This window comes from Trachurus trachurus (assembly GCF_905171665.1).
Source record: "Trachurus trachurus genome assembly, chromosome: 6".
NCBI classification, from domain to species: domain Eukaryota; kingdom Metazoa; phylum Chordata; class Actinopteri; order Carangiformes; family Carangidae; genus Trachurus; species Trachurus trachurus.
Genome location: NC_139897.1, coordinates 17,417,575 through 17,440,315, shown reverse-complemented (window position 1 = coordinate 17,440,315; position 22,741 = coordinate 17,417,575). Strand labels below are relative to the sequence as shown.

Here is a 22,741-nt window from a genome sequence, read left to right as displayed (position 1 = left end):
GACAGCAGAACACCGACGACTGCTGTGAGCACATTATCTAACCAAAGTTAAATACGTAGTTTCTTTTCTCTTCAACTCCTAAAACACGAGCTTAGCAATCAGTGAAACCAAATACCACCGCTGCAGATTATTTCCAAAACTGCCTGCAGTATCAGGGATGGGATGACACTAACGCAACCTTGGTAAACAAGAAAACAAAAACAAAGCCGTGGATGGGGACAGTCTGACGCCGCCGGTGTTTACTGAGGAGACGGGCTGTACCTGGATGACATTGCTGTATTTGACAACGTCTCCAAGGAGCTTCTTGTTCTCCGACTCGTTCTGCTTCTGCTCCAGTTCTGCAGCATGCTGAATAATGGAACAGAGGTTTCTGTTAAGGCTTTGGTATGCAAATGACAATGAAGATGAAGATGCAGATAGCGATAAAAAAAAAAAAACTCTACCTGTAGCTTCTTGAACAGATCTCCCTGTGTGTTGTTGTTTCCTTGTTTTCCTTGTTTTGCCTTCCAGAACTGCTTCTGGGCTGAGTATCTGTTCATGGGACATACCTTGAAGAGGCAATCTGCAGTGGAGGAGAGGCATTCAGGCACACAGGAGTGACTCTCTGTGAGTCGGGTTAAGTGCCACTCAGGGGTCTCAATGTGGTGAAACTGCATTTTTTGAGGTCAGTGGTTATTTACCCACCAGGGGCCCGCAGAGTCAGTTTAACCCATCAAAGCTTCGTGAAAACCACAATGTTGTGTTAAACAACACGGAGCGCAAAGGATCTGGTCAGCCTTGACAGTTTAAAAATAGAGGAGTGTGTGTGTGTGTGTATAGCTGTGTGTGTGTGTGTGTGTGTAACTGTGTATACTCAGACATACCTCTGAACTTTTTGGGTGGGTTTGCCAGGTCACCAGCATCAGGCTGGACCACACACCTGTCATCGACAAGCCTGTAGGAGAGAGCACAAAATGCAAACAGATTAAATCATTATAATTCCCTCTCTACATTTTAGTTGTCACAGAGTTTATGACATCATACTACAATTCATATTCAACACCTCTACAGACAAAACAACCACTTGCCCTAAAGAAAAAGGCCACAAATTGTCTAATTGCGGTGCTGCCGACAAATGGCATTGAGTCATTTAAGTTACAGAGTTATTTACATGGGTCAAACCACACTTGTTCTACAGTTGACTGGCCACCTGCAGGATAAAAAGCTCAGCTGGCAACACAACACAGAGCTCAGTTCAGCATCATATCTGTCTTCTTCTCAGAGTTCCCCAAATATCCGGGCTGATGCTCTGAACGTTACTGGACAGAGCTCATTTAGTTGAACGCTGCTTTGATGTCTGCAGCTCGGCCCAGTGGGGGGAGAGCTGCTAAGTCTTCTTGTTTCTTGTTTTGTATTGAGATAGATGCAGCGGGCTAAAAAAGACATTTGATTTTCTGTGGTTTTTATATGGAGTGAAAAAATATTATGTTTCATATTAAACAAAACCAGAGGGCAACCCAGTGTGTGTAAAATGTCTATATATATAAAAAAGCTTTTGGTGACTGAGGTAAAGTTGACAAGTAGTTAGTAGGCTGCTGCCACCAGAGGAAACCATGTGGCTTCTGTGCAGGGTTGATTAGAGGGCATTCGAAGGCCCAGCTATTAACTGCCTTGTCACCCACATCCTAGGCTTTTAGTAGCTAGTTGGTGACTATTATTCACACCACCAGAGTGTCACTGGCACGTTCAGGGACACACAGCAAATCTGCAAACTTGACGGTTAAAATAACAAAGTCAACGATGACTGATACCCAGAGTCATCGCTTCGGTTCGCAAGATGTGACAGGTCGAAAATAATGTTGCAATAGAGCATTAAGAAAGTGCTGTGTGAAGTGTGCCCACAATTGGTATTTGTTCATATAGGCAAATTCATCTTATTCATGAAACACCATTTATAACAACGGCCTGTGTTTATCTCTCACATCACATCATGTATCAGCTCAATATGAGGAATATCTGATGGCAGGAAGTTTGTCTCATCATTTGACAGTTTCTCAGGGTGGAAATGAAACCAGAAGCAGGTGTTTTGTAATCCAGAATATTTAAATTCAGTTTGATTTCAATCCCCGATGTTAGTAGTCAAAACAGAGAGGACTGAAGGCGGCCTGGCAGAGAGGTCCTCATTCAGTGGGACAGGACGCGTAAAATCAGGAAAAACAATGGGGACAGGAAAAAAAGGTGGTTCATGAACAGAATACCTAAAGCATTTAAGTGATCAGAGCAGGCTTTGCAGGCTTTTCCTGGCCAGCAACTGTCTTTACTTCATTCACTTTCTACATGTGAGAAAAGTGAACTGGCCTGGTTGCTATGTCTTTATCTATCTCTGTTGAGGTGGTACTGCTTATTGGTCTTCATTCAATACATTCATCTGAAGTTTCCCCTGCAGGTTCTACTGAAGATAACTAAGAGTTACTCTTAGTCTTAAGAAATCGTCTTAGTTAAGTCCAGACAGGAAGGAAATTTGACATCATCTATTCTAAGGCCAGTTTCACAATATCACAATAATTTATGATCTTGGACTGGTGTTGGGCCGACCAGTCTTCATTTTGCTCCTAGATTTAGTTTAAAGTTTAAAAGACTGACTGATTTTAAGCCAAAAACACGAGACACTTCACAGGCAAACTCACTGTTACCATGGTAGCTTGATAATCAACGGCACCTGCACTGGCCGGTGGCGACCGACAACAGGAAAACATGGCTCATAATTTGTGGTATGCTAACATTGTTATGGATGGAGCAATAGGAGGGGGGAGAATTTTTAGAGAGTGTACATGTGGTTACACCGATGGCCATCTTTTATTTTGAAAAAAGTCTGTCTGTGTGAAACCACGCCGGTGTCAAAGGTCATTTGTAGATGGGTGTGGGTGTGGAAAACCAGTTCTCCAAGGACAATGGTCGCAGTGTTTAATTGTGTGTTTTGTGTCTGTCAGGATGCTTTACAGCTTTACAGTCGCAAATGCAACATAAACCTGCTGAAATGTATTCCACACCACCAGCTACAGATTTCTATACAGAGGACAGCGTCTCCATTCCCTCTATCCTATTTGCACCAAAGGCCGAGGTGCACAAGCACATCCATTCATCCCATCCGCTGAAGAGAAACATAATGCAATGCACAATTCCTCCAATTCATACAAAGCTGGCAGCCCATGCTGAAGTGAGCTGAGCCATTTCCTATTTCTGCCACAGCACTTGATCAGCATGTCAATCCACAGGCTACCTATGATTTCCTCTAACTTTCTATCGGAGGAAAAATCTAAATGAGAGACAATAGAGCCCAACAGGAAATGTTACCAAGTGCTAAATGGCTAAACAGGAAAGGCCGTCTGGAGAAGTCTCTGGAGCTCATAAATAACTAATCTTAAGTCCGCAGAGGGCCAGGGCGTGAGTTCAAACAGAGAGGCTTTGACAGTGTCTGACACCCACAGCCAGCGCGTTTGAGAGAGTTTGCTGTGTAACTGAGTTAAACATGAACCAAAGATAAATCCACCAGGCTCAACACAGAAAAGCTAATTATAGCTCCATTGCTTCTGAGGAGTGGACTGAGACAACAACACAAGAAAAACATCCAGTAGGTAACATGGAGCAACAGGCCTGATACGTTTCATGAGTAATTCTCGAGTAATTAATTCATCAGAAAAGTTTGGTCGTGATTTCTGATTGATTTTGTCTGCATGTATCAACCTGCTGACGGAGCAGCCCGGTAATATGAGTCATACACTCCCTCAGTAAATACAGCTTCTAATAGTGGGAGGTATACATTAATGGGAAAATGAGAATTAAGAAGCACTTAACATGACGGATACAGAATCATTTTTATCTTTGTCTTAATATTTAAAATCAGAACCGAGGGTGACTTGTGGATGAGAGGTGAAACATCAGTCCACAGTTGATCAGTGAATTGATTGATTATAAAACAGAGAACCATCACTGATTCCCAAAATAAAATGTAGGGAAAGCACAACATCCAAAAGGTCAAGGTTACAAGGGGACGTGGATCAGCCAAAATGACCTTTACGTTCCTAAAAAGGTTATTTTGGCTCCTGAGTGTTTACAATGTAAGGTGTGTAAGGAACTCACAGATTCATTGTTATCCTGAGTAAACATGGGCATGGGAGGCCTTGTGCAGCTCTCGATAAAAAAATAAAAAAAATAAAAAAGCTCAGTGCTCCTGTCAGACTGCATGAGTTATTGAATGCTGATAAGAATTGCACTACTTTGCCTCACAACAACAGGAGGTGTGAGCAGTTTGCCTCTGTGGACTTTTGCATTTTGAATTTACAGCCCCACTATATGCAGTCTACCTTTGCATTGGCAAACACATTCACACAAACAGGAGTTTTTCAGTAACACAAAGCAGGCTGGCTGCCTGCACTCGTGTGCAGATATTGAGTCAGGGAACGTTGCTGTGTACAACCTGGGTGTGAGTCCAGGTTTAAACATATTTGCGCTGCCGTTTGCTCAAACGCTTGTGATTATTTTCAGCATTCCTTGCGGAGCACAGGGCATTGAAAAAACAAGGTGTTGACATCAACATCTGCAAGCTGTTGTGAAGTGAAGTTAGCGCTTGCAAGGGGGGAACTTGAGGCAGGAAAAGGAACAAGAGAGAAAGTGAGAAACAGAAAGTGAGGAAAAGGGAGAGGTGACAGGCGGGGCCCGGCTCTTTTCTCCAGGGCCAGTCGATCTTTCCACACTTGTTCTGCTGGATCAGAGGCCAGAGTGCACCTGGAACCACCGAGGTATTTCACCTTGCACTGAAAACTTTCAGCCAAGGAGGAACTACGAGCCCAGCCAAACCGCTCATGTTGCATTTTCTCTTTTTCTGTTGTGTGGAGAATGACACGGTGAAAAACAATTTCCATCACACCTACAACACACAGCCTTAAATATTCAATCAGCCAGACAACTGACTGACTGTGACGTACTTCAAGACAGGCTGTGACCTATAAACCTACACGTATCATTCCCCTCCATTCATTACTACTAACAGGAGAGTACTGCAAACAAAGAAGGTAAAGATAAGTAAAAGTCTGACAAATGAAATTTAACCTTTTCCCCTTTCCATGTCTCATCTTTACTCATCTTGTGACAGCTCATATTCACTTTGTGGACCACTGGAGGGGTCTCCAGACCGCAGCTCAGTTACCACAGCTTTAAATGAGACACAATTAGCAGCAAAGCTTTGATTTTGAGCCAATCTGAAGTCGAAATGTGGTTCAGACCTTGTCCAATGCCAAGTTTTGGCACTTATACTGTACGGAAAATCACAAATACAATTCAAAGAGTGTATTAGTAGTAGTCATATCTACTATCATAGTTACTTATGAGGTGCTCTACATGAATGGATCTACCTGTTTTTTGCTGGGGCCACCCTTGTCTCACACTTCCAGGTCGCCCTTTGGCTCCCCGGGGCCTCACACCGAGGACTAACCATTAACACTTATCTACCTGGGCAACACGCTGCTTTGCATTCCTGTTACATTTGCGTGAACGTGAAGAGTTTCCTGAGAAGCGCCAGTTTGCGCGTTGACAGGCCTTGACCACAAGCCCCACACTAAGTTCCTCCTTGAGCAACTTTAACAGTGACGAGTTAGAAACGAGGAAAGCGCCAAACTCGTGTCAGTCAGACGTAAGGGCACGTTAAGTTGAGTTAAAACTGTGCATATGCAAAGCGGATCGACTCATCTGGTGATAGAGAGAGTGAGAGAGAAAATGAGAAGCAGGCAGGAGGAACATACCCCAAAGTACTGATGAAGCCATTCACCGAGCCTTCCGCGTAAAGAGACACAATGTCTCCAATGTGAAGGAAACTGGATCTGTGCTCTGACATGTTTTCCTCCTGAAGATACTGTTTCAGATTTGCCCCGGTTTCCCCATTTGTGAACGAATGGCACTTCTGTTTCGGGTGAAGTAGTCCACACGTTATAGCGCCTCCAGTTCAGCTGCGGTCCTCCTCACATTCACCTCCACTCTCCCACTTTCTGCATTTCACCAGCAGCAAGTCGATGAAGAAAGAAAACGCGAAAAGTGTCCGAGAAGAGTCAACTGCCTGGCGGGGGCTTTTCAGCAAATGCAGTAGTGGTGGTGGTGAAGGTGGTGGTGGAAGAGGTTTTTTTTTTTTTTTTTTTTTAAAGACTTATTCAACTTCTTCCTGTATGTCAGACAGAGCCGAGAGTGCTCCTCTTCACATCCACTTCAGGGGGAGGAGACTGCTGCTGTCAGGGCTGTGAGCAAATTCCGTTCAATGACATGTTTTTGTTTTTATCCAGAGCAGGCCCTCTAAATCATACAACTCATTCACTCAGAGAAAACGGTACATCAAAATCCATCTTCAGCTGTAGTAGGCCAGTAAACAACTGGTAAACATATAGAGGTTCAATGGGAGGATAGGATATAGGATATAGGATTTAAAAAAAAATTAGTTTAAACCAAATGAAACCCACTCTTTTCCATTTGAATGTTGCATTACTTATGAATGTTACAGCTATGAAACCTAAACCTCATTTTTACTAGTGTGTGTAGCCTAAATCAATGGTTCTCAAACAGTGGGCGGGCCCCCCTGAGGGGATACAGTGGGGGGTGTGAGTGAAACCATGTTGAATGAGTGTGGTTTGTGTAGGGAAAATAAACAAACAAGTTAACCCTGTTCTCTGTCAAATCAGATACGTGTGCTGATGGCACATAGTTGACCCCATCAACTTCATTCCACTTCTAAAACATGCAGACTAAGGTGGTGAAGCTACATCATGAACGCTGTGAAGCTACGAGTAATGGCGTCCGTGTGGGGGCGTGGCTACGATTCCTCGCCATGAACATACGTTTGGCTTTTTGATGGCTTTAATGAACTCGTATCAACATGAAAATTGGTACACAGGTCCAGGGTCACGACCTCAACGTCTCCATATGCTCATAGGCGATCCCACTCATTCGCCCCCTAGTGGAAACAGGAAGTGGCATATTTTACATCAACATTGTCCGATATCTACGAAACTTCACATGTGTGATGAGGGGCTGACCCTGAACACACCTGCACGCATCCCATTACTGCCCCCTAGTGGACGAACCATTAACTGCTCATAACTCCCTCATGCTTTGTCCGATTCACTCCAAACTTCACATGAGTGATGAGGGGCCGACCCTGAACGCACCCGCCCACAACTGCTTAGCGCCACCTGGTGGATGAACAAAACATTGCAGCCCAGGCATGCCTCAGGCCCCGCGGTCGCATGGGTGAGCGAGGGCCCGTCATCGCCGCTTGCGGCTTTAATTTCAGAGTATTACTGTACATGCTTTATCAATGTCTGTATTTATTCATATGTTTACTTACTTGTAATACATGTTGAATTTAAATGTATACTTTTGAACATTTTTGGTTTTCATTCAACCAAAGAGAATGAAAATGAGCATTTCAGAAGCTACAAAAGGTAAGAAGATGATCATAAATTGCTGAATGTTTGTATTGTTGTGTATATTTGTTATTGTCTTTTAACCTTTTAATCTTTTCTCCCTCACAGCCCCCCCCCCCCCCCCCCCCCATCAAGAAGCTTATGCCTCTTGTCAGGCCATCATTGTAAATAAGAACTTGTTCTTAATTGATTTCGCCTGGTTAAATAAAGGTTTAAAAAAAAATCACATATTAATGCTTTATCTTAAGGTTTTCACATCAGTTGTTTTATCTTTATTGAAATCCTTGCATGTAGTTATTTCACTCACTGACACTAGGCATTGTCTCGCCAGACTTATTATAATCATTTGGCAGCAAATCAAACTTCCGGCTGCTTAAGACACAATATCCTGACAGTGTACAACAATCACACACGGCTAGAGCGAGTGGGTTCTTCAGTGTGTCCACTCTCCACACTGCTGCAGGGGCAAGACATTGTCAAAAAGTTTTCTCTTTCCATCAAAACCAAATGTTCCCGATTTTGTTCCTTTGCTTTCTCTAACACTCAGTATCATGAAGCCTGAAATGCATGACCAGAGGCACGAAAAACATTTATGTACAAATTTGTCTTAAATTATGGTCAGAATTTGATCTACGAAATGAACCAAATCTGTTTTAACACACACATCACTATATTGTTCTTGTTGCCTACATTAGAAACGTCATTAAAGTGAGGTGTAGGTTAGAGTTGCTTTAGGGTTTGATGTTCATGTGAACCAAGCCTTATAAAACAGATCTCAGAAGGCTAGTTGAAAGATTGTTGTGCCCAAATTCATCCCACAGAGTTTAAATATTCATCAGACCACAGTTGGACAAACTGTGTGTAAATGGAGCCAATTCAGTTCTGTGGTTCTGTAGGCGTCCAGATGAGACGATTCCAGCTGCACAAGGCAGAATGAGCAGTGATGTAACAGCAATAACCTCAGAGTAACAGCCTAAGGCTTCAAGGAGACGGTTAACATCCGTGATCAGAAATCTATACACAGATCATGGTGCATGGAGCACGTTGCCCATGACAGGACACATCACTGACTGCACCACTGGGAAAAATGTTTTATGGATTGGTGAAACTAGCACTAGCATCGTTTTGGAGCTTTGCTGCTTCTGGGTTTTGACAAAACCAATAAGATGAAAATGTTGTCCCAAGTTTAATTAACATTTTATGACAAACTAATGCAATTTCCCACATTTAACCTCTAGTGTTGAGGTACTTGTGCCTCACTCTGTGGTGTTATGGTGGTGATATATCTATAGTTACTGTCTACTTTTGAGATTGTGAATTTTCATTGTGAATTGAATTTTTTTAAAGTGTGGTAAAACTATGACGTAGCATCAGGGACCTTTCTAGACACTCTGGGGGCCCCAGGCAACAGGCACCTTTGAGGCCTCCGTCACAACTGCAGCCACAAACATTAACCGTTAATCCAAAAAGATGATTCACTTTTGCATACTATGCAAAAGGTTCTGTGTACACGGCCACTGGCAACATCATGTTGTCATTGATATAGACCCATGCATTGTCAAAGATGGGGGGGGGGGGGGGGGGGGTGCACAGAGTCAGAGTAATGAGCCCCTAATGTCATTTATCATTCAGAGGTGATGATAGCTGATAAAGAATTTATTTGTGTTGTGATATGAATGCAAGACTTTTCTTTTCTTTTCTTTTACCGTAGATGGTTATAGTAGCCTATATTTACATTATTTATGATAGTGGTGGTCTATCTGTGGAAAGATACAGGTTTTTAAAGTCTGAAGCATGAAACACAACAATGCACTTAGCTACTTACTTTACTGAATAAGCTGCAGTGGCAGGGCCTCGTAATTGATAGGACATCTGTGACTTGTGACACTTTAATGTACTACACACATGACGTCACCAGAGGTCGCTAGAGATCAAGCACTTAGACGCAATGTGACTCGGGCAATCTCATTATCTGACCTATATCGCCCTCTAGTGCTCATTTCGCTGAACTAACCAAGTGATCCACCTCCTTCCAGGTTTGTCTGTGTTTAATACAAACAAAAAGTGGACCATTAAAGGTTAACCTATTTCATACTGGTGCCAAGGACTGGTTCCTCAGGCCTCACCTGACACAGTCTGCAGGAGAGACTCAAATGTAAACCACACATTAGTACTACTGACCTTCCATGTTGTCAAACTAATGTGATGTCAGTGTGTGTGCAGTGATGTTAAGTTTATTTATGCGGACAAGCTAGTTCACATCTAGTTAATGTTTAAAAAGCTCTGGCAGAAAATAGGAAGTTAAAGCTCAGGCGTTTGCAGTCACTATTTTTTTTATTTCATATGAACTAAAAAACTATACAATGTAACTATGTAATACGACATAATATGGTTTATTTGTGGTTTAATAAACTGATGATATAGGGTATATGAATAGCCTAGATAAATAATCAAATAATAATCAACCAATCAATAAATAATGTGTGACAAAAATAGACTGATACGCGCAATGTGTGTGTGCGTGTGTCTGAGAGAGAGAGAGAGAGAGAGAGAGAGAGAGAGAGAGAGAGAGAGAGAGAGAGAGAGAGAGAGAGAGAGAGAGAGAGAGAGAGAGAGTATTGATGTTCCCATGCGCTCAGAGCAGCACAGAGCAGATAGACGTCGCACCTTTTCACCAGCTCCGGACAACAATGCGCCGCTCCACTCCCTCCTTCACCCCGCACAACACAGACCTGTTCCCAGACCCGCCGCTCTACGCTGCAGCTTCACTTGTGTGTTGTTGCTTTTTCTTCGTGTCTCACAACTAACGCACTGCGCGCACACACCGGGACACTACTTTCTCTTGGTGAACCTGGCAGCAGTGTGTGTGTGTGTGTGTGTGGAGCAGCAGGACTGACTCCCTCTCTCTCTCTCTGCCGGTCACACTTCACTTCACCGCCGGTCGCTGAAGACGTCGCGTGGCTCCGGCGGCGACGTAAGTAAAAGCTGCTTCTTAAATTTGAATGAGTTACTTATCAGCTTTCACGCAAGTGATGCTCGGTACAAACTTTCGGACGCATTGTTTTCACCTTTTACCTTTTGTCACCTCGTGGAGGTTAACAGCTCGTTGAATAGTGAAATTGAAGTAGTTGGAGGGAAAGCGTCAGTACAGCAGTGTGTGGAGTAGCCAAGGCTACCAGGAGGGAAAATCAATACCAGCAGACAATAGTCTGAGACAGAGGAGCTGGAGTGAGGTGCAGGCCTCCCTTGCTTCTTTGTATCTCACACAATATTGTCCAGACTTATAATGGCTGACTCTTGGTACTGTTCATCTTAACGTGTCTCCTGGAGCATCATTTTTGTAACTCTAAATCCACCTGATCTGCCTGCCCCCCCCTCACAGACACATATCTATTATTGTATTATAGTCTCACTGTATCCTCATAAGATTTCTACATTGCCAATTTACCGTTTCACCCCTGACCAAATCCCCTTTCAGGAGATTAGGAGCTAAGCCTGTGCCCAGCCTGTTTCATTTTTGCTTGAGTGTATTGACACATTTCTACTTTTTCTCCCAGAGGCTTGAGGAGTGAACGGTGTGAACAGTGTTGGAATGCGACAGGATTATCATCTGACTTCGACTCAGAGGAGGTGAAGCAACCAGACCATTAGATCACACGTTTTTCTGATCTCTACAATGCCTTTGAGGTTACAATGTCTGCGCTGAAGCACGTTATTCTGCAGGACAAAGACCAGGATGTGGAAAAGAAGCTCGACTGGAGTTACATTGAATGGGCTGAGAATGAAGTCGTCACCACTACAGGTGTGGCGAACGCACAGACACAAACAGACTCTGAGCGGGACGTCCAGCACAAGGGCTGTCAGACCAGCAACCCAGTCATTATGCACATAGATCTCACACGGACACACTCCAAGCTGAGACACTCGTCTCTGGTGGACACTGACGGCTTGGTAGCTCCTCTCTTCCAGTTTGACCGGCAAGCCCCCGGCCGCATCTCCACGTCCCCCACTTTGAGGAGGATGAGGAGCACCAGGCGTCCTCTGGGAGATTCTTGGGACCCTTCGAGGATGGGGAGCACACAGGAGGAGCCCTCCTCTGCGGGAGAACCACCCCCCACAAGCCCCTTGTCTCCAGTACACAGGGTCAAGTCTCCTCTCGCAGCGAGCCCCCTCTCGGATGGAGAGATCTGTCACGATCATCAGCCCGTTTCATCCTCTGGCCGACAGAGAACCAGATCACATAGATCAAAGACTTTTGACAGTGGTGTCGCTTCCACGAGACAAGAATGCCACAGTGCTCATCCTACTCTTGTTAAGGATTTTGGATTTCTTCATGGTGAAGTGCAGGTGAGCTTTTACTGTACTTGAAGGGAAAATCATTGTCTTAACTGAAGCATGTGTGTACAACAAAGCAGACCATAGTCCAGCAGAAATCTTTTGTTTCCATAATCATCATGCAAACCTCAAGGCAAGACCACAAGTCATGTGAGTCGTCTGGTGTGGATTTTTATTCCAAAGCCTATAAATTAAAAGGTTACACATTCCTTCCTTTGCGGAAACTTTCTCTCCCTCATTCTGCGTTGCCTCCTGCGGCGGTCACTCACAATGCAAGCTTTTGACAGCAAATGAATCAGCAGTTACATGCACTGACAGCTCCGACCAAACCCACTGCCTCCAGAGCCCTGGGAAGTGTTCTCCTTGGGCCCCTATTCACCGCAGTCAGCAGTCACCCAATAATGGAGGGGTCAGTGAGCGATGGAAAAAGATAATGGGGAGATCCATTCATCAGCTTGTGGTATTCAAGCGAGCACATTCTCAATAGAGTCCCGACATTCTCCTCAGATATCGGAGGCTTTTGAATCCAAGCCGCCACTTAAAACACTGATTTGGATTTGAATGTCTTTGAAAGTGATATAGCGGTGTTGTTAGCAGTAGGAGGTCCCCGCACCCTCAGTTAAATGCTCCGTGTACAGTAAGAGATTGCCACTGTGGCATGTAAATAACATAATTAGAGCTTTGGAAACTCATGTGTCTGTACAATGATCTTATTTGATTTATGCATTTTTCAAAATGTCAAGTTACAGTAATCATCTGCATAGATCTGCTTTTAATTTCTGTTAATTTCAGTTAACTTGCGTTAGTTTGGTCACCATTAAACGTTTTCCACTGACTGCAGTATTTTTGTCTCTTTGCAGGAGAGAGGTCACTGCTATACTAGGTAGGTGCACCTTGGTCTGTTTTGCATGTTGCCTGTGTAACCTCTCAGTTACTGTACAGCCAAAAACCTTTCTGAGAACATATTTGCATATCAGGAATGTGGTAAAAAAAAAACCTTCCTGTATCTGATAACCTGCTCTACCGCAATCTTGTTTGTTTTTATTTGTTTTTCTTTGTTTAGTTTTTTTTTAGTTCCTCTTTTTACTTAATGTCAGTCAAATCATTTCATCAAGACGAACATTTTTTAACCATTATGTCACTCCAGGATTGTGCTCCCTGGACACTCGAGAGCGTGCGAGGATGACTGGACCTTTGGTTTAAGGAGCCCCATTGTGCATTCATTGTCATTCATATCTTTGTTAATGGGGCATAAGCTTAAGTTTTGAGAGTCCCATGGTTATGTATGGGCTAGACAAACACTCATTAAGGCTGTTTTCTGTCACTGCCACCCACACCCCTCCTAATGGGGCTACCGGGCTCTTCCCCTCACTGGATAATTAGGCAGCTATTGTCCCAGTAATTGCACCCTGGCACTGTGCCTCTTACAGTGACCGGGGCCTTGCGAGCCATTGGTTGGGACAGTTTTGTTTTGGGGGGCATCATTATTTTCTCGTTGTGCGGCGAACAAAGCATCCATTTTTACAAGTGCTCTCAGTGGCAGAGAGGCCAACACAGAGAAAGCTTTCTGATTGGCCACAAAGCAACAGGATGTCATTGTGAGGATGCTCTGGACTGCAAGGAGACACTGACCTGGTTTAGAGGAGCGGCTCCCTCACTGTCCCATCAGCTGTGTCTCCTCCTGACTTATCTGTTTTAATGTTGATTCAGCACTGTCTTCCTATACATTAACATGTCAGATGGGAGGTGGGGGGTGTATCAGTTTACCAGGAAAGAACATGACCTCTGCCGGCACACTCAAAGAACAGTTGGTGCTTTCACAGTTGAGTAACAGTGTCCTGGAGGAAAAAATGTACCAGGTTACTCCTGTTCAGGTGTGGACTGACTTGTAGTGACTGTGCGTGTTTGGCCCTGTAGCCATGTGGCCTACATGCGCACTCGAGCTGTGCTGCTTGTGTTTGCACAAATGCATCTACTGAATCAGGGGATGTTATGAGCTGTAAGAGGAAGAGAGCCTGGTCGTGCGGTCTAACAAAGGAGATTTTACATATAACAGTAAACAGAAACTAACCGGTACCAGCATAGTTCCTCTTGTTTGTACTTCTGCTCTAGTTTTTTATATTGTGTCATAAACAGGGGCCTAAGCATTGCCTGTAAACCAAGCCTCGGTATGATTTGATGTCCTGATAACCTTTATCACACAAGGAGTGTTGACCTACCCCAACTTTAAGAGGATGTGTTTACAATGGTTGATTGAATTTTATAACAGCAAGCTTTCAGTTCCTTTTTTCAATTGACATCTGAACTCTTCTAAGATTTTAGAAGAGTCTCTTCTAAAACCTTAGAAGATTTAAAAGATGAAGAAAAGATTTAAAACATGAAACTGCTGGGGGCGGTGCTTGATGCAGTGGTTAAGGCGGCCGCCCCATGAAGAGGCTATAGTCCTCAATGCAGGCGTCCCCGGTTCGAATCCCGCGTCGGGCAGACCTTTCCTGCATGTCATCCCCCTCTCTCTGCCTCCCCCTTTCCTGTCTATCTCTACTGTGGCTATCAAAGGCATAAAAAGCCAAAAAAAAACATGAAACTGCAGGTTGATGACATGGATCACTGAACAGCTGTCGATCAGAGTCGGTGTGCTGAGAGTGAATCTTACCTTTGGCAAAAACCAGCCCATCTGGTTGCTGTCTGCCTTATTTGTGCTGACTGTCTCTTGTTATCATTGGCAAAGTTTGGAGCGAGTCACAGATCCAGTTTCACTCCCGTCTCAATCCTTTTTACTCTTGTAACTAATGAAAATGTCAGTGTGGATGTGACCTTTCAAGATATTTAGTCCTCTTAGTATCACCAAACCTTCATAACATAACTGAATTAGGTCCATTGGGGCCTTTGACTTTTGATTTTGACATATCAGAGGTCATTTCTTTCTTTCAGCTGTAATCCCTCAAGTAAAATAGCAAAGGATAAGTCAAACCACTTGAGAACAGTGGTTGTTTGAGCTTTGCCTAAGGCTAAAAGGCAGGCTGGTGTTTTTCCAACCACATCCATGCCTTGGCTACTAACTATGAAAAGGAGACCGAGAGGATTATTAGCAGCACACACTGACAGCTCGCCTCCTTCCACATAAATAGGGTGATCCATTAAGTAGCAGCTATTGCCCCTCATAAGCCAGACACATAAGACTTGTTCTTTATAATTTCCACTACTCATGTTAATCGCCAATTTGCCACACAGTGCAGATGGTATTTCAGTGGTATTTCAACCATGTAAAATGACAAAAGGAATTCAGTTATTTCCTGGGGCTTGCGCTAAGTCTGTTCTCTTTTGTGCTGTATTACACTGACAGTAGAATAATAATGGCTCTTGTAGCAGTGAATCTCAGATGTCCAGTGACGCTGGTTTTAAAATACTAAACATTAATACCAGTTTCAATGTTTGGCAGTGGCCTCAGGAAGACGTTCACCTGTTATGTCTGTATCTGTCCCCTCAGGCTTCAGCAGAGAAGGCGCAGCTCTGTGGTGGTCAGCTTGCCCGGACTGGATGTTTCACCAGGAGACCTTTTTGTATCCAATGGAGCGGCTGGCATATTAAGTGGTATAAGCTTCGTTGATCAAATAATGTACTGTATCACACTATATATTTGAATGATACTATTTCTTAAACCCTGAACCCTATCCTGCTATATGTCAACACCTTAGCCCTTAAATGAGTTATGGTGTTTGCCTGTAGCCCAGTGCATCATAGTTACTATGTACATAGTCCATCCATCATACATGCATACATACATCGATGTTAATGCAGTTAGTCATGTAAAACTTTACATTAAATGTGCGTATTAAAAGTAAAGTAGAGAATTTGAGAGGCAGGTAAATGGAAATAGAATAAAAACAGTATCGGGTCTGCTATTCAAAGTTTTAAGCACAAACAAATCACGTCTAACAGGCCAATGCGCAACAGCATATACACTAATTCTGCCTTTTTTGTATGTTTAACCAGTCATATTTGCACTTTCTATACATTCCTTAAGTTCAGTGCAGTTTTCTTTTATCCTGACACATGGTTTTGCTTGTTTGATTCTAATCCCATTTGTTGCACAGCACACGTTTGCCTTGTGTAAGCTTTGTTAATAATCTGTACTTTGTGTTTGATTTTCACAGATACAAAGAAGTCAAAGTGGCCTTTTTTGAGGCGTAGTACGGTAGGTGTGTTGTTTGTCTGTTAGTGACTGTTGTGTGGCTGCCAGTGTTATGCTTGTGGTTTGTATTGATGTACTTTGTTCTAGCAGTGAGCAGTTGGTTTGGACATTGTTCTCTGACCCACTTCTCAAAGCAGATTAATGTGGTTCCTCTTATCCCTTTTGGCCCAAACAGACTTTGTAATTGGTCAACAGTTAGTTGCAGAACCAACTAATATGTTGGTTTAGCTTTGAAGAATGTGCGACTGTTAAAAATAACAAAATCTGCAAACACATCCTTTCCCTTCATCAACACACGTCCACCTGTGACTTCACCTTTTTAAAAACCAGTGTAATATTGTGTGTCTTCCTTCATCTTTCAGACTAAAGGGAAGTTGCAGACAGGCACAGTGTCAGACATCGAAAAATATCTCGCAACAGCACAGATTCAAGACTGGAGAGACACTGACCTTCAGAAGTATAAGGTGAGAAGTCGACCTGAGTAGGCCCACTGTCAGCAGCGAGACCCATGCTGTTTCTTATGTAAATGATCTTGTTGGCTGTGTCTGCACTGTGACTTTTGAACCTGGTTAAGGTAGAGTTTGAACAACTAACAGATCCAGATTTCCAACTCAAATAGATCTCAGTGTTTACCTAGTGGCTCTGAAACAACAGGACGACAGTTAGAGGGAAGCTCCTTCAACGTTTATACGACACATGTTGTGCAAGAACCAGAAATTCTAGGCAGGAACGACGAGTCAGGTCGACCCTGAAGACGCACATAAACAAACACTGGCATATGCTGAGTGTATCATAGTGGTGGTAGAAACTTTACAGTGTCAGAGTATATTATTATTACTGTTAATATGCAAACACGCATCCCGAAATGTTTAGGGTAGATACAATTTCCCAGTTTGTGTATAGTGTATAGTTTTTGTTGGTCTACATGTTGGTCGATGTGTGTTTTTGTCCATCTGTGTGCAGGACTACTGTCTGTCAGAGTTCCTGCAGGACCAGTCTTCCCAGCTGAGCGTCACCTCTGACCCTCAGGGCTTCAAAAGACATGAAGCCATCTGGGAGCTCTTCACCAGCGAGTGCATCTACTTCCTGGATCAGCTCATGGTTCTCAAAGAGGTGACGCCAAATGAACACGCACATGCAAACACACAAAAAAGCACACACACTCACACTCACGCAAGACCACAAATAAATAGAACCAAACCCAAATGAAACACAACACCTGCTGTATTGTGTTTTTTTGTCCTCTCACTGAATTCCTGTCATGGAAAAAGTCTCTTTGGGACTTCCATTCTTTGCAGCAGTGGATTAGAAATGTAATTCTAGTACAACAGATACCCTGAGCCCATCCTCTCTCTGACTTCTTTTGTTTCTCTCAGGTGTTTTTGGCTACGCTCACAAACCTGCAGACGAGGAACTGCCTGACTGACGTCGACTCCTGGAGACTATTTGCAAACCTCAATGAGCTTTGCCTGGTAATACATGATGCAAATAAGTAGCACAAGCCCTGTTAATTTCATGAGAGTTATGCAAATAATTGCATAACAACAGCAGTCTTCATGGCGCTATTATAAGACTTTGTTGTTTGTTGTGTGGCACAAAATTAGCAGAATAGAGCCAATGTTACTCTAGAAGAACTGACCAAACTTAGAGGATAACAATCAGTCTTGATTAATTCAACCTTTATTTAACCAGGAAAAGACTGTTGGGATTAGAAACCTCTTTTTCAATTGCCCTGTTCAAGATATGGAGCGATGCCTTAACATTTTATGCTGAACAATTTAAGCAGCTATTTTAAACAACCTAATACAGTGTTTTTCAACCTTGGGGTCGGGACCACATGTGGGGTCGTCTGAATTGTCTAGTATTTGATTTAAAAAAAAACTGATAAATAAATAAAATACAAGCTTAAAACCTTAAAAATAAATAAAACCAATCTAAACATTATATTATTGTGACTTAATACATTATTCCTATTGTCCGCACCCAAGATGAAACTGAGGCAATGAGTCTTTGAAGATCTGTTTATCTCTTCATTCATCCATCCACCTGCACATCTGTCTGTTCTTTTATGTAATCTTCCTCTGCTGCTGAGCTGAGAGCGAGGGGGTTTCGTCTCGTGGCTGCGCGCTGACACTTGACACTGATTGTTCTCTGCTGCAGGTGAGCTTTGGTTTCCTGAACAACCTCCTCCGTGTCATCAAGGACACGTTGGAGATTACTGAGGGTGGCGGGCCCACCCTGCTGGAGCTGCTGAGCAAGGCAAGTGTGTGTGACTCAACATGTGGACACAGACACACACATGGACACTCACTGGAGTCTGCGTTTGCTTAGTTGATAACAACTGTGAGAGATGATTTGGGAAGAATTATAGCTCACATTTAATTGACATCATCAATTTTAGTTTCCAGTAATCCACAATAATAACAATGATGATAATAATAATTGAAGATTGTTAGAATGAAATTACTGTATGTCTCATTTATACACACACATATGATGATTTATGATGTTTTGAATGTTTTGTAATGTATCTACACTATAAAAACAGGTGACATTGTTTAGTGTGCACTACAGTCCCACAACAGGAGCCGACTTCAATGTTTTGTGCTCTGACAATGAATAATTTTTAAGTTCCAGAGTTTAAAAAAAAAGAAGAAGAAAGAAACCCCCCCAGGAAAATAATAAAAACGTTCTTTATCTTCCGCACTAATAAATTATACATAACAAAAAGCAGATGAGAGAAAATAATTCATCTCACTGGAGAACTTATTTCACATGCAGGTTGTGTTTTAGTGCTTGCATTTTGATTGACGTCTTGCTGTTGGCTCTTTATGATCTGTTTATCTGCAGCCTGATGGCTGGTGTGACACAGCAGCCTGAATCCCAGTGTTTGTGTAACTCTCTGTTATCTGTTGGCAGACGTTCAGGGAGAGCATATGTCACTGCCTGCAGAAGTACTGCCTCAACTACTCTACGGCTCTGCTTTATCTGGACAGCCTGAAGCCCAGGGAGGACTTTGGATCCTACGTGAAGGTACGGGAGGAAACTCCCAGAGGGGCGGCTAAAGATGAAGTCAGAGCGGTGGCAAGGTGATATGTACCTTGACAACGAGGCAGCAGGCAATGTGGTGCCAAGAATGAGAGAGGACACACACACACACACCAACACCAACCAGTTCAGTGTCACCCAGGCTTGCAAAGAGAGAGGAATGTGACCATTTGTCCCTGGTGTAACCTTCCCTGTCATCATGCTTATGTATTTGTTAAAGCTTTTATTGTATTTTGGTCCTTTGGTTCCTTTCACTGCGCACCCCCTCCTCCTCCCCGTCCCCTCTGTTCCCCAAAACACCGTGACCAGCTCTTTTACCCTTGTGACCTCCTCCTTTTTTTTTACCAGGCCTCCTCTCACCCTGTCCTCTCTCTGTCCCCCCCCCCCTTTTTTTTGCCTTTTAAGTGGTGTGAGAGGAACGAGCAGTGCCGGAGGCTGCAACTGCGCGACCTGTTGGTGGCGCCTCTGCAGAGACTGACCCGGTACCCCCTGCTGCTGCGGAATATTACGAAGAGATATCAGACGGAGGAAGAGACCAGCGGCCTGCAGACCATAGCAGAGCAAGTGGACAAGTCTATATGTGAGCAGCATGTTCTTCTGCACCTGAATGCAATCACTACCAACACCAAATAAGCTCTTTTTTTTGTTAAAAGTGTCCAACAAAGCAACTCTGCCTTATCAGCATGCTCTCACTGACTGAGTAAGCTCATGTTGTTGCGGGACTAGTTGTATGACTTGAAGCACTTCACAATAGATCTTGTCAGCTGCTGATGACAAACTTGAAGTGCTTCAAGTGTCAGACGCTGCAACAGTGTCGTGACTCAACTGTTTTCAGACGGTGGTTTACCAGAATGTTCAGATACAAGGTGGATGTTCAGCAGATGTAACAGAGCTTATCTCCAGCAACACAAACACACAAGCTTGTGTCTTTTTTAGAGCAAACAAGCTTCATGCCTTGGACGGCCGCCAGCTAGTCCTGACCATTTGTTCTTCACAGCATGCCTGTGCCTGCAGACCTGTTGTGGCGGTTTACTCTGTAACTAGATGGACAGGCTGTGGGAAATGTGCTGCAGCGCTGCAACACCTCAGTGTCATTTTGTTGTGGTGAGCAAACAGCCTCGCGAAACCAGATAGCGTGGACATGTAGATGTGTAATAGTAGTGACAATGGCAATTAAAAAGGTGTGGTGGCAGAGCTGAAGAGGTGACGCCTCTGCCAAGATGTGCAGGGCCAATGTCCTCTGGGTGTGGGGGACGTTTACTGTAAAAGCTGAGTGAACTGCAATCACTTATGATACCGTCACGCCCTTGTTTGGCATGCAACCATCACTGTAAGGAATAGTGCACCAGTCATTTAGAATAAAAGGTGTCATTATTGGGACTGATTTATGTGATTATTCTAAGGTAACTAACAATTTGCTCCGGCTTACACTGTGTCACAACAGATTTCCACAGAAAACATTTCTTGTCTTTTGAGTGAAATGGTGAAACGCTCCTTCTATTTTCCAGGTGACCTGGAGGGAAAGGTCAAATGGCTGGACAACTACCAGAAGGTGAAACAGCTGCGCGACGCCCTGGTGTGGCTGCCTGTGTGGGAGAGAGACAAGCGTGCCTTCATCCCCGAGGTCTGTCCGGTTATGTGTGTGTTTGCATATACAGTATATTGATATTCGTCGTGCATGTTTGTGTCTGCGAGTGCCGTGCTGACAAGAGAAAATGTGCACAACTCACAGATACACGCCAAACACTTCACCCTCCGTTACCTTTCGTATGCCGATAAGATGATCCGATCACTTATCTTGGTGCAGAATCACATATAGTGAAAGGAAAAGCATGCCATGTCATTAGCTGTCAAACTCTGTCAATATCGGCTTACATGTCAAAAGGTAAGAATGTGTTTCCCTTCACCTAATTGGCTGTTTTTCTCTTTCAGAATCTCAAACATCTCCTAAAGGCCGTCACCCTGGAGAACCTCATTTCTCACAGGAGTCTGCTTCATGAAGGGAAACTGGTGCTCACAGGTGTGTACGGCTGGAACAAGCCTCAACACATGATATGACATGCTCAGTCGGTGCTTCAGCTCAAACAGAACCTCTAACCCATGTCTCTCTTTGGTTCATCACCAGAGAACACCAAGCTGATAGATGTTTATCTCTTCCTGTTTGACGAATTCCTGCTAATCACGAAGGTCAAGAGAAACAAAAAGGTGCGCCACTCTGAAACGATGAGAGATGTTCAGTAGAGTCAGTAACTACAGTTTCATAACTCCTTCACCACGTGTCTCATCTTCCCCTCATGTAGAGGTCCATTGGTCCAGAACAGAATCCACTCAGGCTGCCACAGAATCTGGAGCTGGACCAGCTGCTGAAGGAGGGATGCACTTTCACGGTTCTTGACCAGCCTGTCTCTCTGGACCGACTCCAGCTCAAGAACATCGATCAGCTAAATGCTTCAAGTAATTAAACAGCGGCAGATAAGATCAGAGAGTGCATGTGTTTGATTTAGGGGGAAGGACATGACAGCCAAAATCAAAACATCGCAGCTGGTGACGTTTGTTAGTGTTATTTAATGGAGGACTTGTTGTTCTGTGCTTTGTTTACAGCTTCGGGGCTGCCTCACTCATTCATAATCATGCACCAGAACCGCTACCAGCAGTGTATCGGTGCATTCATCCTGCAAGCTGCGTCAGAGGCAGCCAAGGTAGATCAATCCAGCCATGAGTTTCTGAGAAGTTTCCAGTTGTATACAAATGTCTATGCTAATTATATCCAAACATGTCTTCCATGTGAATCACTTTAAACGCCTGTATTTCTTTTAGGACAGTTTTGCATAAGCTGCTGCTGCTCTGGATGACCAGTTAATTATTAGACACAGATTCTCAGTGTAAATCTACCCAGAGCCTTGTTCTATAAACTTTAGCTATATCTTGATAAGCTTTGTCATTCTAGGTAAATTATTTTTTTGCAAATATTAGTCCAACCCCCCTCATTTCTGCAAATTAAATAAATGACATTGCTGGATCAGCAGAGCAGTTTCACTAACAACTTGTATCAGCACAGTTTACAAATGAAGAGCTATGCAAATAAATATTCAATATCATCTAAACCATCAACCCAAACTGCTGTTACCTAGTAAACATGATGGTATCTGCCGCTGACCGCTCCCTCTGTGTTTTCCAGAGAGTGTGGATGTCAAAGATAGAGGGCGCTGTGATGGCGCTGCTGAAGCTGGACTCTCAGCAGCCGCGAGTCAAGAGCTCCTCACTGTGGCTGGAGTCCTCACAGATCTGACCCCGTCACTCAGCACCAGAAGCCATCCGCAACATCTCGACTGCGCACTTCACTGTCCCCTGAAGTTTTGTGAGCGACTGTACTGTACTAGCACTAGGATCATTTTGTAAACTAAATGTTTGCCTTTAAAGGCAGCTGCTGCCATAGTGTACAATAAATGTATGATTGTGTAGTAGAAGTTGTTCTCGAGTGGGTGTTTTTTTTTTTTTTTAAATACATAGCTTCATACAGTTTTTAAAGGTTCTCATGTGAGCACTGCCAAAAGATAGAAGAGTAGAAGAAAAGTTAAATTACATTCAAGCTGTTTTCTCAGTTTCGAGGGCAGCATGGACAAGAGGTCCCCTTAAAAAATAACATCTAAAAGGTGTGATTGATTTGTATTAAAAGATTAAATCAAAGATCCAAAGAGATACAGCTAATTTACTGATTATT

General features: G+C 43.5%; 2 protein-coding genes across 6 annotated transcripts in view; one reads left to right on the top strand and one right to left on the bottom strand.

Annotated features, from left to right (window-relative positions):
* itpr2 (inositol 1,4,5-trisphosphate receptor, type 2) overlaps window positions 1–10,219 on the bottom strand; it is a 60,264-nt gene extending 50,045 nt beyond the window's left edge. For 4 of the 5 annotated variants that reach the window (XM_083973750.1, XM_083973751.1, XM_083973752.1 and 1 more), the window contains exons 1-4: window positions 5,778–6,208; window positions 864–934; window positions 444–562; window positions 262–348 (exon numbers count right to left, since the gene is read on the bottom strand). In XM_083973750.1, coding sequence (XP_083829876.1) covers window positions 262–348; window positions 444–562; window positions 864–934; window positions 5,778–5,869 — 369 coding nt within the window. In that variant the 5' untranslated portion in view covers window positions 5,870–6,208. Of the gene's footprint in view, window positions 1–261; window positions 349–443; window positions 563–863; window positions 935–5,777; window positions 6,209–10,112 lie in introns of those variants that run through there. The other variant, XM_083973754.1, reaches the window with a different exon arrangement.
* On the top strand, window positions 10,120–22,481 carry plekhg7 (pleckstrin homology domain containing, family G (with RhoGef domain) member 7). The gene is made up of 17 exons (XM_083973755.1): window positions 10,120–10,419; window positions 11,003–11,792; window positions 12,641–12,663; window positions 15,268–15,371; window positions 15,935–15,975; window positions 16,335–16,436; window positions 16,936–17,085; window positions 17,349–17,444; window positions 18,133–18,231; window positions 18,892–19,005; window positions 19,426–19,600; window positions 20,529–20,644; window positions 20,953–21,040; window positions 21,146–21,225; window positions 21,321–21,474; window positions 21,622–21,719; window positions 22,199–22,481. Exons 2-17 carry the CDS (start codon window positions 11,139–11,141, stop codon window positions 22,307–22,309), a joined length of 2,205 nt encoding a protein of 734 aa, XP_083829881.1. The 5' UTR covers window positions 10,120–10,419; window positions 11,003–11,138; the 3' UTR covers window positions 22,310–22,481.
* The last annotated feature ends 260 nt before the right edge of the window (window positions 22,482–22,741 follow it).

What these genes read in the sequence shown, in the direction of transcription:
- plekhg7 (XM_083973755.1), top strand. Translation starts at nt 11,139, where the DNA reads ATGTCTGCGCTGAAGCACGTTATTCTGCAGGACAAAGACCAGGATGTG. An exon ending in CTGACCTTCAGAAGTATAAG is followed by an intron (nt 16,437 to 16,935) that starts GTGAGAAGTCGA and finishes ATCTGTGTGCAG; the next exon opens with GACTACTGTCTGTCAGAGTT. An exon ending in ACTTTGGATCCTACGTGAAG is followed by an intron (nt 19,006 to 19,425) that starts GTACGGGAGGAA and finishes TTGCCTTTTAAG; the next exon opens with TGGTGTGAGAGGAACGAGCA.